This window comes from Thunnus thynnus, chromosome 4, assembly GCF_963924715.1.
Source record: "Thunnus thynnus chromosome 4, fThuThy2.1, whole genome shotgun sequence".
In the NCBI taxonomy this organism is placed as follows: Eukaryota; Metazoa; Chordata; class Actinopteri; order Scombriformes; family Scombridae; genus Thunnus; species Thunnus thynnus.
The window spans coordinates 29,854,971-29,869,915 of NC_089520.1; the positions used below are offsets into that span (position 1 = coordinate 29,854,971).

The 14,945-nt window shown below is 38.9% G+C and overlaps 1 protein-coding gene across 1 annotated transcript; it reads right to left on the reverse strand.

Annotated features, from left to right (window-relative positions):
* Positions 1-9,548: 9,548 nt before the first annotated feature.
* Positions 9,549-14,017, reverse strand: LOC137182027 (N-acylethanolamine-hydrolyzing acid amidase-like). The gene is made up of 11 exons (XM_067588259.1): positions 13,758-14,017; positions 11,807-11,971; positions 11,550-11,673; positions 11,282-11,372; positions 11,090-11,175; positions 10,832-11,004; positions 10,676-10,738; positions 10,530-10,596; positions 10,374-10,402; positions 9,921-9,990; positions 9,549-9,782 (listed from the first exon to the last, which is right to left on the reverse strand). The coding sequence occupies exons 1-11, from the start codon at positions 13,928-13,930 to the stop codon at positions 9,762-9,764; spliced, it is 1,062 nt and encodes a 353-aa protein (XP_067444360.1). The 5' UTR covers positions 13,931-14,017; the 3' UTR covers positions 9,549-9,761.
* Between the last annotated feature and the right edge of the window lie 928 nt (positions 14,018-14,945).

The window sequence follows — 14,945 nt, forward strand, 5'->3', positions numbered from 1 at the left end:
CTCAATGTGTTCTCATCCAGATTGGCTGACAAGTCTGTAGCTCTGTCATTGTCCTCCACTGTGGCCACTGACCTTTGGCTCTCTAACATGGTTATCAGCCTGATCCGTCCTGAATTGCTTATAAACATGATTTTGAACTGATGACATGATTCAGTGATCCTCTACAGAAAATTACTCACTTGTTTGGGGTCTCAGAATCTACAGCAATGAATTTTCATTAAAAAGTCTATTTGGCCTTCTGCTGATGCAGTTTATAAGAAGTCTGACAGGGAGTAACATAAGTAACATCACCATGTAGAATAAGATACTTATCTTAGTCTATGGATGACTGAATGTATCAGTAAAATTTTCACTGGCAACATATTTCATTTGTTTTCCAATAATATCCACTCTTGCAATACAATATCTACTTGTACCAACTAAAACAAACGTTTTTTATGTTTATGTTATGTTTTTTTATGTTTACTGCTCTTGTTTAAGATTCAGGGAAGATGGTGGACTTGATTAAATACAGAAAATGTCAAAAGTAAATTTAAACACAAGATAGGACATGTAGCAAAACCACCATCTCTTCCTAACCAAAGTGCTTTTGTTGCCTAAATATAACCACGCGCAGCAATCAGGACTCAAACACTGGTCTGGTGTTAAAGTCCTGAACTTTGTATGCACACGAACCACCTCGACCTCTGACCTACACCTGACATCAAGCACTGATCACATCAATTAAGGGTCAAAACAACTGATATATTAAACATATAGTACAGTATGTTTAAAAAGGGCCCTTAGGAAAGCACCCCAGAATACAAGAACCTGACAACGCCACTCTGGGAATTTCACCCAGACAATACCCAACAGATACACAAGCTCTTTGATAAAGGAAAGGAGCAGAGACAAGAGCTTCAAGTTTCAAAAATAGAATAAAGTTTAGATTTTAAAAGTCAAGAGTTATTTTAGTTAATAAAAGCTGAAATAAAGGCCAGGTTAAAATTTGTTTATTACAAAATATGTTATATAATTTTAAAATGTTACTACATTGCCGGATTACCAGTACAGGGGAGGGTGCCAGGGAAACCCACAGGAGGATGGGAGTGAAGGGGAGGTTCCAGGGTACTTCACCACCACCACCAGTATTGTGAGACACACACGCACACAATTGCTTACACTGACGCTGCAAGACAGTAAAAACACACGGGGGTTAGTAAGGCACAGCAAAATAACATGCAACAGAAAACCCAAGAAGCAGAGGGAAAACTTTCACCCAGTGACCAACCACCTGCGAGAGTATAGCAACCCAACCGTCCTGTTAGCTGGCAAAAAGCAAGAAACTCCAGCAATATAAAAAAATCTCCCCACTCTTTACTCACACGACAGTTGGTTTACAAGAACAAAACAAACAAAACAAAACAAAAAAACAAACAAACAAAAACAGATAGATAAAATGAAGTAAACCCCCTCCTTTACAATGTGCAACCCATACTCACACGCTACCACATTTTGACCAAAAATAAGCAGAAGTATATCAACAATAACCCAAAATAAAGAGGCCAGCAAGGCAAATCTTTCAAATAAGAATTTACCAAAATCAAATACAAACTACTGAAAGAAAAGATACCCAAAAGTAAGGAAATTAGGTGAAGAAACTAACTAAGGACAAAAACAGCAGTGGCAGCAGGGCTCCTCCTTCACCAAGTACAGCAAACTAGGTCATACAGGAAGCCAATACCATGTTCCTCGTGCCTTAGAGCTGCAAGTTACAGTGATTGAACAGCCAGCTCTTGTGTGGTCATCTGGCACACACACACACACACACACACACACACGCACACAGGTATCCTGGTCTCTTCCTGTAAAGCTAATGCTACCTCCAGCTAGCCCCAGTCTGACTGCAAACAGTGCTTTAATCTGATGTTCATCACCCTCAACAGTAATACTGAGGTCAAGAAAGTGTGAGGCAGAAACTTCCCTCCTAGCCCCACATAGCTCCAAGTGTCACCTGTTAATTTACTGTGACATCAGCCCAACGTTGTGAGTGTATTCTGTAGGCTATTTGGGACAAGTAAATTTATGTGATTAAATGGTAAGATGGTCAAGAGATGATCTGAGAGACATACTGAGAAAATAAAAATATATTTGTAAAGTTGATGAAATCAACAATGTGTTCAGCTGATAAAACCTTTTCACAAGGTGCTTTCAGAGCTCAACCCCTGTGAAGACAATCTGAAGGAAATTTGTGGAAAATTGCAAACATTAGACAGAAGCTGGACAGACTTTGTGTTCAATATCGCCTAATAAAAACAAAGCATCATTCAAATGGAGTGAAGTGAAACAGGCTGTATTGGTAAAATAATGGTATAAGCACTTGTGGATCCACTTCTCAAAATCTTGCAAAGATAGACCCACATTCCTCTTTTCTTTTCTTTTCTTTTCTTTTCTTTTCTTTTCTTTTCTTTTCTTTTGTACAGCAAACATTTTTTAGCCAAAATAAGCCTACACAATTATGAAAAACACAAAATCGTCAAGATCGCCCCACAAAGCAACAGAAATCTGTCATAAAATTTAAAAGTTTTAAAAATGCTTTCTAAAGTTTAGCAGAAGAAAAGAGACTTCATCAGTTTGAATTGGACAAATGAAGTGGTATCTTGCAAAGTCAGTCTTTTTAGTACAACATTCCCTCTTTGCTGAGCTGCAGTAGGGGATTTCCAATTCTGCACTAAAAAGATAAATTTTGAAGATACTCACTTGATTTTTCAAACAGGACTGCTGAAATTTGCATTAATTTCTGCACAGAAATAGGATTGTGGATTTTGTTCCCCATCATTTACATTGAAATTGCTTTAAGAAGGCAGCCAGTATGGACAGGAGGAACTATTAAAGTGACCAACCATGTTTTCAATGTATATGCATATGGGCATTTGAGTATTGTTTTAAGAAATACTTGAAAAAATGAGAGATGACAGGAAAAGATAGAGACAGAGATGCAACAAAGGTCCCAGACAAAATTGAACAAGCGTTTTCGCCGTTCATGGTCAGTGTCTTGACTCTAAAGTGACGGGAGCGTCTCAAAAGTTATCATATTAGCTTGGGAAAGCAGTATATTGATCTAGTATTCTGAATTAGACACTAATACGTTAAACTCCAAAACTGATAAGGAAGTGTCACATTCCATGTGCAGTCACAACATATTGGCTGGAATCTTAACTCTTAAGGTATGGGAGCACCCGGAAATTCAGCAGATTTGGAAGGTGTATTTCCAGGTCTTTCACTTTCCCTATCTAGTACACTGACATCAGATACCAAAACCCAATATGGAAGTTTGACATTCAATATGTAGCTTAACACATTGATTTAGGGATATTGCATACAAGTTTAACATACTGGATATGGAAACTTTGTGTGCATATGTAGAAGTTAGCAAATCAGTGCTGTTGCAATGCTGTTTTATGGATAATAGAGAAATGACAGGAAATGACAGAGAGAGCAATGACATCTTAATCCAGAAGGTATTTGGGTGCCCCAAAAATAAGCATATCAGCTTGAGAAAGTAGATTTGTTAAACTCCAAAACCAACATGCAATGTGCAGCCTAAAATGTTGATGATCGATCTCTAAACCACTAAGGTAGCCCAGAAGGTAGCATATTTGTTTGGGAAGATAGTGTATTGATTTGTCTTTTACCTTCTCTATGTTGTATGCTGACTTAAGGAACATTTAACTATTTTAAAATCAAAACCACTGGAAATTGTCATGTACATTGTGTAGCTTAGATTGATGTTTGACAAGTGGCAGTTCTCTATTCCAGGTTGGTTTAGGAGTTGGAACATTATTTCATCAAATTCACATGTGGATTTTGGAAGTCACTTCCTGATCTAGTATGATGATGTCAAAATCTAGTTTGATGAGATATTGCTTCAGTGTAACATAATTGAAGGGAATCGGTGTGCATAAGTGAAAGTTTCCTTTTGGTTTTGAAAGGTGGCATATTGGGAATTTGGCCAGTTTAATTTAGAAGTCACATTTCAAGGACTTTCAGCTTCCCAATCCAATAACATAAAAACTACTGATTGTCACATACATTTTGTTGCTTCAAACATTGTCAGTTATTGCTTATCAGTATATTATAGTTGAAAGGAAACTTCTGTGTGGAAAAGTTTGAGTTCCTTATTTGTTTTGGAAGTAGGCATATTAGTTTGGGAGATCAGCATTTTGATTTTGGAATTCAATCATCCACGTCTTTCACTTTCCCAAACCACTCTGCTTCCAAAACCAACACATTCATTACAAGTCTGATACTGAAGTTTCACATTCAGCATGAATCTCCAAGTCATTTGGAAATTATTGTAGATGACTGTAGCATACTTGGAAGGAACCATCTGTGTGCATGAGTAGCACTTGATGTTTGGGTTTGGAAATTGGCAAAATAGTTCATGAAGTTTGCATGTTGATTTTGGAAATCACACTTCCTGTCTTTAAACTTCCTGATCTAGTGTGATGACTTCCAAATTCAAAGTTGTGAGGTATCGCATCCATGCAAAATACTTGAAGGGGAACATCATGGTGTATAACTGACAGCTCCCTATTGGTTTTGAAAGTTGACATATCACTTTGGGAATTCAGCCTGTAAATTTTGGAAATTACATTTCCAGGCCTTCCCAAGTCAATATTCTGACTTCCGAGACCAATGGGTTCACACACACAAATCAACTATACATTTTAATACATATTGCAGATTCAGACATTGATTTTGACAGTTACTGCTTATCAGTGTATCATACTTGGAAAGAAACAACTGTGCAGACAATTATGAGTTCCTAATTGGTTTTGGAAATTGGCATAATAGTTTGGGAGATTAGCATTTTGATTTTGGAATTCAATCATCCACGTCTTTCACTTTCCCAAACCACTCTGCTTCCAAAACCAACACATTCATTACAAGTCTGATACTGAAGTTTCACATTCAACATGAATCTACAAGTCATTTGGAAATGAATGTAGATGACTGTAACATACTTGAAAGGAACCATTTGTGTGAATGAGTAGCAGTTGATGTTTGGGTTTGGAAATTGGTACTATATTTCATGAATTCATATGTAGATTTTGGAAATCACACTTCCTTTCTTCAAACTTCTTGATCTAGTATGATGACTTCCAAATTCAATGTTGTGAAGTATTGCATCAGTGTAATATACTTGTAGGGGGGCATCATGGCGTGTGTGACAGCTACCTATTGGTTTTGAAAGTTGACATATTCGTTTGAGAATTCAGCCTGTAAAATTTGGAAGTTGCATTTCCAGGGCTTTCACCTTTCCAATCCAATACGCTGACTTCCAAGACCAATAGGTTCACACACAAAACAACTATATATTGTCCTACATGTTGCAGCTTCAGACATTGATTTTGGCAGTTACTGCTCATCAGTGTATCATACTTGAAAGGAAATAACTGTGCAGACAAGTACAACTTACTAATTGGTTTTTGAAGTTCGCATATTAGTTTGAGAGATTATCATTTTGATTTTCAAATTCAGACTTCCAGTTCTTTCACTTTCCCAAACCACTCTGCTGACTTCCAAAACCAATACATTCATTACAAGAATGATACTGAAGTTTCACATTCAGGGTGAATCTACAAGTCATTTGGAAATGAAAGTAGATGACTGTAACATACTTGAAAGGAACCATCTGTGTTCATGAGTAGCAGTTGATATTTGGATTTCGAAATTGGTACAATATTTCATGAAGTTTGCATGTTGATTTTGGAAATCACACTACGTGTCTTTAAACTTCCTGATCTGGTATGATGACCTCCGTTTTCAATGTTGTGAGGTATTGCATCAATGTAATATACTAGACGGGGACATCATGGTGCATATATAGCAGTTTATGTTTGGGTTTGGAAACTGGCACAAATATTTCATGAAGTTTGCATGTTGACTTTGCAAATCATACTTCCTTTCTTCAAACTTCTTGATCTAGTATGATGACTTCCAAATTCAATGTTGTGAAGTATTGCATCAATGTAATATACTTGTAGGGGAACATCATGGCGTGTGTGACAGCTCCCTATTGGTTTTGAAAGTTGACATATCACTTTGAGGATTCAGCTTGTAAAATTTGGAAGTTGCATTCCCAGAACTTTCACCTTTCCAATCCAGTATGCAGACTTCCAAGACCAATAGGTCCACACCAAAAACTATACATTGTCATACATGTTGCTGATTCAGGCACTGATTTTGGTTGTTACTGCTTATCGGTATATCATATTTGAAAGGAAATGACTGTGCAGATAAGTATGAGTTCCTAATTGGTTTTGAAAGTTTGCATATTGGGAGATTAGTAATTTGATTTTGTAATTCAGACTTCAAGCACCTTCACTTTCCCAAAGCACTCTGCTGACTTCCAGAATATATTCATTACAAGACTGATACTGAAGTTTCACACTCTGTCTGAATGTCCAAGTCATTTGGAAATTATTGTAGATGACTGTAACATACTTGAAAGGAACCATCTATGTGCATGAGTAGCAGTAGGTTTTTGGATTTGGAAAGTTCGCCTGTTGATTTTGGAAATCAAATTTCCTGTCTTTTAACTTCCTGATCTAGTATGATGACTTCCAGATTCAACGTTGTGAGGTATTGCATCAATGTAACATATTTGAAGGGGAACATCATGGTGTGTAACTGACAGCTCCCTATTAGATTTGAAAGTTGACAAATTAGTTTTGGAATTCAGCCTGTAAAATTTTGAAGTTACAATTACAGGACTTTCCCAGTCCAGTATGCTGACCTCCGAGACCAATAGGTCAGAAGTTATTGCTTATCAGTGTATAATGCTTGAAGGTAAATGTCAGAAAAGTGTGAGTTCCTACTTTGTTTTGAAAGTTGGCATATTTATTTGGGAAGTTAGCATTTTGATTTTGGAGATCAGACTTCCATTCCTTCAACTTGAGGAACCAGTCTGCTGTTCCAAAACCAATAACTTAATTCCAAGATTGATATTGAAGTTTCACATTCAGTGTGAATCTCCAAATGATTTGGAATGCACTGTAGATAACAATAACATACTTGGAATGAACCATCTCTGTGCATGAGTAGCAGTTCAATTTTGGGTTTGGAAGTTAGCACATTAGTTCACAAAGTTTGCACAGTTATTTTTAATTTATATTTCCTGTCTTTAAACTTGCTAATCTAGTATGATGACTTCCAATTCCAATTTTGTGAGGTATTGCATCATCATAACATAACTGAAGGGAAATATCGGTGTGAATAAGTGATGGTTCCTTATTGGTTTTGAAAGTTAGGATATTATTTTTGGAATTTTTCCTGTTTAATTTGAAAGTCACATTTCAATTACTTTTATTTGCAAGGGCCAGTATACTGAGTTCTAATACAAATCAACTATGGAGTGTCAAATACATTTAGCAACTTCAGCAATGTTTTTATTAGTCATTGTTTATCAGTGTATCATACTTGGATATTTAATTTTGGAAGTTACATTTTATGTCTTTAAACTTCCTTTTCTGGTATGATGAATTCAGCCTGTAAAATCTGGAAGTGATATTTCCAAGACTTTTTGACACCATTGACCATCACATCCTGATGCAGAGCCCGGAACATGTAATTGGAATTAAAAGGAACTGCATTAAGCTGGTTTCAATTCTATTTATCAGATCGTTTTCAGTTTGTACATGTTAACAATGAATCCTTCATGCATGCAAAAGTTAGACATGGAGGTCAGCAAGATTCTGTGCTTGGACCAATACTATTCACCTTATATATGCTTCCTTTAGGTAATATTATTAGGAAACTGATAAATCCAATCAGTTAACTAAACTCCAAGCAAGGACATAAAGACCTGGATGACCTGCAATTTTCTGGTCCAAACCTCAGACAATTAATGCATGTTACTAACTGGCTTCTTCCCTGGAGTTTTTGTGCTTTCTTGTCTCACAGTATGAGGGACCTGGACCCCCTAGTTATCTACAGCAGGGACCATGGCTTCAGGAACGCCGTAGTGGTGTGTCATGCCTTGACACCATGCCTGCTGTTATTGTCACTAGTCATATTTCTATTATTATTGTCAGTGTTATTGTTATTGTTATTATTGTTGTTGTTATGCTTCTCTGTGTCTCTCTCTCCCCTCTCCCCTCTCCTTCTTTCTCTCTCAACCCAACCAGTCAAGGCAGATGGCCGCCCACCTAGAGCCCGGTTCTGCTCAAGCTTTCTTCCTGTTAAAAGGGAGATTTTCCTTGCCACTGTTGCCAAGTGCTTGCTCATGGGGGAATGTTGGGTTTCTGTAAATTAAAGAGCATGGTCTAGACCTGCTCTATGTGAAAAGTGCCCTGAGACAACTTCTGTTGTGATTTGGCGCTATATAAATAACATTTACTTTACTTGACAAGGACTGTCGATTTTGTCCCTCATCACTTATGTTAAAATTGTTTTTAAAAGAGATCTCTGTGCAGCCAGCATGGACTGGAGGAATAATTACAGTGTCCAATAATGCTTCCAATGTACATATGGACATATGAGCATTGTTTCAACATAGACTTGAAAAAAATGCAAACCTGTCTTTCAAGGTAGATTCAAAGCTTTGTGTTTGAAAAGATGCATGTTTTTCTTTTCCAAACTTGCATGGAAGATCCAGTATTGCCCTCAACTGGGAAGGAAGCAGCAGGTACACACACATCCACACTCTAACATACCATATATTGCAATCGAACTGGTCTGCCATTGTGATTAATCTTGTTTTGCACTAATATTTAATAACATTTTCAAAGTTACTTTGTTAATCAAATATCCTGACAGATGTGAATGTGTATGTTTTATTCATGCACCATGTCATGAATTATGGCAGAATGTGTATATTTTGTTTCCTGATACCACATGTGTTCTGTTTGCTAAAATATTTCTCTTGCTGATGTACAGGCCACTGCAAAGACTCCCATCAGTAATAAGGTGGTTCACTATTAGGATCAAGGCAAGAACACAAAATCACATACACACACAATATAAAGTATATCTGCTTTTGTGCCTATCAATTTGTGAACTGTATAGTCACTACACAGTGTACACACTTGCTCATAATTTCTTCGTTTCTATTATTAAGGTTATTTCTACTACTCATTTCCGCCTAGTTTTTCAAATCTGAATTTGATTGATATCTTGTTACTTCTGTCCATAAAGTAATCCTTTCTGTCCTCCTCAGTGTTTAGTCATCTCCCAGGCACTACGCCAGCACCACCCTGTACCAGAGAGCTCAAATCCTTGCATGGGGCAGGTTCAGTGTGATCTGGCCTGGGACCATGAGGGCTATGAAGTCTGCATCAAAACATTCTTAATGAATCATTTTACATTGGAATCATGAGTGAAGCCTTTTCTAGTTAAACTACTGTTAATTGTGCTTGATATCTTTAGTGTATTTTTTTTGTATTCACTGAATTTGTATTTCCTACTGATTTAACACTGAATAAATGTATACATTATGCTGCAGACAGATACCTTTTTATTAACCTTGAAATATAACTTGCAGGCACATAAAGTGACAAAAATGATCAAAACAAAATGATTTTATTGGAGGCAGAAAAGCAATGTTAATGTAAAAATACTGAAGCCCAATTCCCTTCTAATCTCAATGAGTATACCTCAATATTGATTATATCTCCACATGATCATGAATCTGCATATAACTATGTTTGTGAAGTTCAGATACACAAGGACACTGCAGCAAAAAACTGCTAGCTGTCAACTGCTTGATGCCTGTCAGTTCAGTCAGTCATATGGCAGCCCTTGAAAGAGATGATAAAAGACAGAGTGAGAGAGGATCATATTTTGGCTGTTTTATCAACACTTATTATTCTAGGACAAAATAATTGAGAGAGAAATTGAAATAACAAATGTAAACATTCAAGATGTAATTTAATTACCTGTGGCCTGACAAGTGTATTGTACTTGTCAGGGGTTGCTGCACTCATTGTTGTTGTGTAAATCGTAATTCTGGGAGATTATCAAGATAGTAGACAATGGTCATTATCAAATGCAATGCTATACATTATTAAAACAATAAAATGACAAAAAAACAAAACAATTAAGGTGTCTGCTATAAACTGTAGATTCTTAAAAAATACTTTAAGGCTGTAAACTGTATGTCATACACTCAAAATGTTAAACATCTGACTGAAACTCAGCTGTTGCTGTTCTATATGCTACTTGCTATGTGCCGAAGTATGTTGTCAAACAAAGGTCTATTGACATTATTGCTGAGGTCGAGCAAAGGGAACTGAAACTGGTATACACAATGCCCTGTCTCAACAACATGAACATGTCATGTGATTGCGTGAAACAAAAATGAGAGTATAATGAACAAATATCCTCCTTACCCATTACACACTGGAAACAGTGACAAAACCTGGAGGGGAAAAAACTCTTGTTATAAATTTATACATTGTTTCTTTGAAAATGTGCAGTGTGCAGTTCCTATCAGTACCACGTGTACTTTGGTCCCCTGCGATAGTGATTTACTAGTCTACACTTGCCTGATAAAGTGTATCCATGTTGATATGATCTTGGCCCGTAGCATTTAATGCTTTGTTGGCTGCTTCCCTAAGAAAGAAGGAACAACAACAGTATAATAAAAGTCACAACAAGACTGTAGATGTATTCATCATGTGAGATGACTCACCTCCGATGATCCCTGGCTGGGGGAGGACGCCAGTGGTCATAGTTCGTCTCTACTCTGTACCATCTAAAACAGGGACACACAATTTTAAGTTTGGATGGAGTTGGGCAATCACACTCAGCAAACACCACATATACTGCATTCTCCTCCGATGCCTACGCTCCATTCACGGGTTCCAATGGCCAGATATCAGCGGGGCCCGTTCGGTCTCTGGTGATGACGGCTCCTTCCTCTGCTTGCACCCCAGCCACAATGTAATACACCCCTGTGATGATGGGGATTTTGGAGAGACGCATCACTGCATCCAGAAAGTTGTCTGCCTCCTCCAGTGTCTGTACAAGTTACACAGAATTATTCAAATTTCGTTTCCTCATACAGCACATTGCCTCATCAGACTCACTTCCTTAACATGCTCACCTCTCTAACCAGCCAGCTGACTGGGGATCTCCCCAACAGGAAAGCAGACACCAAATTCTTCCACCAGTTCCACCAGCGTTCATTGCCTGATAATCACACACACACAGACAAACAAACACAGATAAGTAAAAACATCGGACTTTAGCAACCTTTCTGAACAAACATGACTGCTGAAAAGAAGTGTAGTCTTACCTCGCTGGTCACCAGAGACAGTAAACTTGTTTGGACTCTGTCCTGTCCACAAACCAACATAGCCAGCAAAAGAAGTTCCATAGTACGCCACCTGAAAGGGTGCACCAACAAACATTTCTTTTTCCATAGCCACTTCATCATCATGCAAGGACTTTCATTTTGCACCTGCTAAAGTTTAATGACTCTACTGATTCTGAGCTATTTTAGTGGGTATAGTGAGAGGTACAACAGCTGTTTCATTTTCAGATGCTTTGAATACATACTGTACCTCTCCATTCTTGAGGAAAATTATGTTGACAGTCAGATTCCTCAGAACAGGATGTGGATAATCAAGATTCCTGCCGTGGTACACGTGCCCATTTTTGTCCTGAGCTACGATGCTAGTGCAAAATCTAGGAATGCATAAAGTTTGTTTGCATGCATGAGAGGAGTTTCACCTTATTCCTGCAGACTTGTCAGACACTGTGTGCCTCTGAATAATGCACATCTTTCTGTTAGGAATGTATAATTTAAAATCATACATACGCAGATATTTCATAGGCAAAGTTGAGGAGGATGACATCCGAAACGCTTCCACCAAAGTGTGAGGCCATGCCACGAATCTCTCCTGCGTAAGGCTGAGGAAGGTACTTTTCCAAGGACATCACAGCAGGAGCAATAGCATGATGCACCCATTTTGGAACTGTGGAGCTGACAAAAAATGAAAAGGAAACCCGTCTGTGTTGTTGCGATCACTGTCAGTACAGGCATGGTGGAAGATGCAGTAAAACATTACTCATGAACACAGAAGTTAAAGTGTAACTTCACCCCCAAGTCTGAGCCTAACTCCACCCACTGCAAAATTTTGAAAAATGACACAAAAAAGAGTGGGCAAAAGGTTGAGTGGAGGGTTGGGGAGGGGCTCAGGAGGGGAGCGGGGTGGGTGCAGGAGTCGTGGATGTGTGAGACAGGAGGGCAGGAGTTGCTCAGTGACATCCCCTGGCCAGAGGCACACATGACACACAAGGCACATATGCCACAGAGGACTGTTCCCCTCCGAAATCCCCTGAAGTGGACATTTGTGAGGTGGTGGACCATGATGGTCCCGAGCTGTATCACACACACATGCACACATATGCATGCACGCGCACACACACACACACACACACACACACACACACACACTGAGCTAACTACCACGCTACAAGCTGTGGCCATCTGAAGCCATGATACACCTGGCTAACTGACTAGCCATGGTGGCTAACTAGAGCTTCAGCCAACACATAGCTAACGACATTTAAACAAGCCAAAAGTAATTTTTAAATAAACCTGTTGGTTTAATTCGGTTTATTTTGACATAAAGAGAGTTTTAGCTTCAGGAGCTAACAGCAGCAGAGACTGGAGCTCCAGTTACACCCGCTGCTGTAGACAGGTTCAGTAATGAGGTCAGTGGAGCTCTGGTTACACCGTGATTTAACATTTTAAAACAAGGTTTTACCCGCTGATAACTGCAGGAACAGACAGCTGGAGAGCTACAGGACGAACCACAATTTGGATTTCTATTGTTTTTGTGGCTTCCAGCAGCTTTTCCTCCCATGACACAGATGGGAGTCAGTCTGAGAAAATAAACCAAGTTAAGCACAGGCAGGTTTGTTTAAAAACAACTTCTGGCTCATTCAAATGTCATTGTGCTGTTCATCTTACTTTCAGCTCTGTGTTGCCAGAAGCTGTGAATGATGTGACTCGATCAACAACATACTCAGTTTCACAGACTCACACTCAAGGGTGGGGACTGGGAGAGGTGGGCATTAACATTCTCAGTTTATATAAATCTCATGAAGTAGAAACCTCCTAAACAGTCGACTCTATGTCAGCATTGGCCCCGCCTTTTCAGACCTGATTTTAAACAGCAGATGAAAGGTTGAGCCATTTTCAACCCATGAAATACCGATTTTTATAAATTTGTCAATGTCAATATTAACACCACACAGTATAGTCATATAATTTAGTTTAAAGCCCAAAAATCATGTTTAAGTGTGCCTCTTTCATTAACTCACTGTTTCAAGGCTGACATAACACGTTAATATATGTTAACATTATGTCAGCATGAGTTATGTCGCATAATTTCAGGTTCTTGGTAACAGTAAAGTACTTCTTTAGCTTTTTGTGGTTATGTCCCTGATGATCAAAGTCTTTGTTTACCATTGCTGATAATGTAACAGAAAGTGAAACCATGCAATCTGTGGCTTGTTGGTAAATACAAGAATGTATATTTCGATTCTGACAATCTTATTTAAAATAGACACTCATATATAGATACTCATATATTACTAAAATATTAGGTATGCACTGCTAATAACTTCTCGTCGATGGCTATAACTTCCGCAATATCTGCAAAACGCAGCTTTACATGGTAACAAAGTACTTTGACGAAATAAACACTTTTAAAGATTACTGTCAAAATGATTGGGCCTAACAGACTCTGTCTAAAACTTACTCGATGACCTCTGCAGCAGCTTTTTTGAGGTAGTCTAAGTCAAACACTTTCAGTAGCGGCATCCACCGCACATCTGGATCATCATCCAGGCTGATGTTGAGTGTGGGTGGTGCGAAGTCTGCCCTGCACGACAGCACGAGTCCGAGCAGCAGCACCGCAGCCCGCAGAATCATGACCGGTCCGGACACTGGAGACGGCGGAGCCTCTCTGGCTGCCCGCTCTTATAATACACCCACGGTGCCGTGTGATCTGCAGGCAAAAACAAGGAAGAGACTTCCGCCCCGAGTTTTTCAGAGTAAGAGGTGGCACAGATAACTCCACACAACCGTGACCAATGACATTTAAAGGACGACTGTGTGGGATTTAGTGGCATCTAGCGCCGAGGTTGCAGATTGTAACCAACTGAATACCTCTCCCATCACCCTGACCCTTCCCCTCCAAGTGTGTAGCGCGTGGAGAATCTACAGGCCATGAAACTTGTGAAAAATGCAAAAGGCCCTCTCTAGAGCCAGTGTTTGGTTTGTCCACTCTGGGCTACAGAAACATGATGTTGCAATATGGCGGGCTCCATGGAAGAGGACCATGGATGTATAATCATGGATGTATAAAGAGAACTCGATACAGGAAGAGCACCAGGCTTTGAAGCAAATTTGACATAGCAGCCAAACCACGTAATTACAACGTCACGTGACGCACACTGGCCCAAAAAGAGTTTTTCCCATAGACTTACCTTGTGAAAGAGATGTCTGTAAATCAGCAGATACATTTTTTTGAGCGTCACAACCCCCGCGAAATGACTTGTCTCACTATCAGAATTTGATCCATTTGGTCTGATCGCTTTTCAAAAGCCTAGAAGAGCCGCACAATTCAATTGTTTCATTCCCATTCAAGTTAGCTGGAGGGCTAAACCGGAAGTAGCCAACTCAGCTGGTGAAAATCACCACTGCGCTTGCTCTATGGGCCTCACAGATGCAAAAGCAATGCAGAAGTTGTTGTTGAACTTTTTTGGCTTCATGTGCCACTGAGCAACTTTCATAGGAATAGACCTATCTGACACTGTATCAAATTCTCTTCATACATCCATGTGTATAATGAGCATGGATGTATTGGATTTTTCTTAGTGGCCACTCGCAGTATTGCAGCAAAAAATACCCCTGCAGCCCAAAAAGGATTTTCCCCATAGACCAC

Excerpts from the sequence above, each read along its gene's own strand:
- LOC137182027 (XM_067588259.1), bottom strand. The coding sequence starts at position 13,930 with ATGATTCTGCGGGCTGCGGTGCTGCTGCTCGGACTCGTGCTGTCGTGC. Across the intron at positions 11,674-11,806 it reads TTTGCCTATGAAATATCTGC|ATTTTGCACTAGCATCGTAG; the intron begins GTATGTATGATT and ends ATGCATTCCTAG. Across the intron at positions 11,005-11,089 it reads TCAGCTGGCTGGTTAGAGAG|ACACTGGAGGAGGCAGACAA; the intron begins GTGAGCATGTTA and ends TAACTTGTACAG.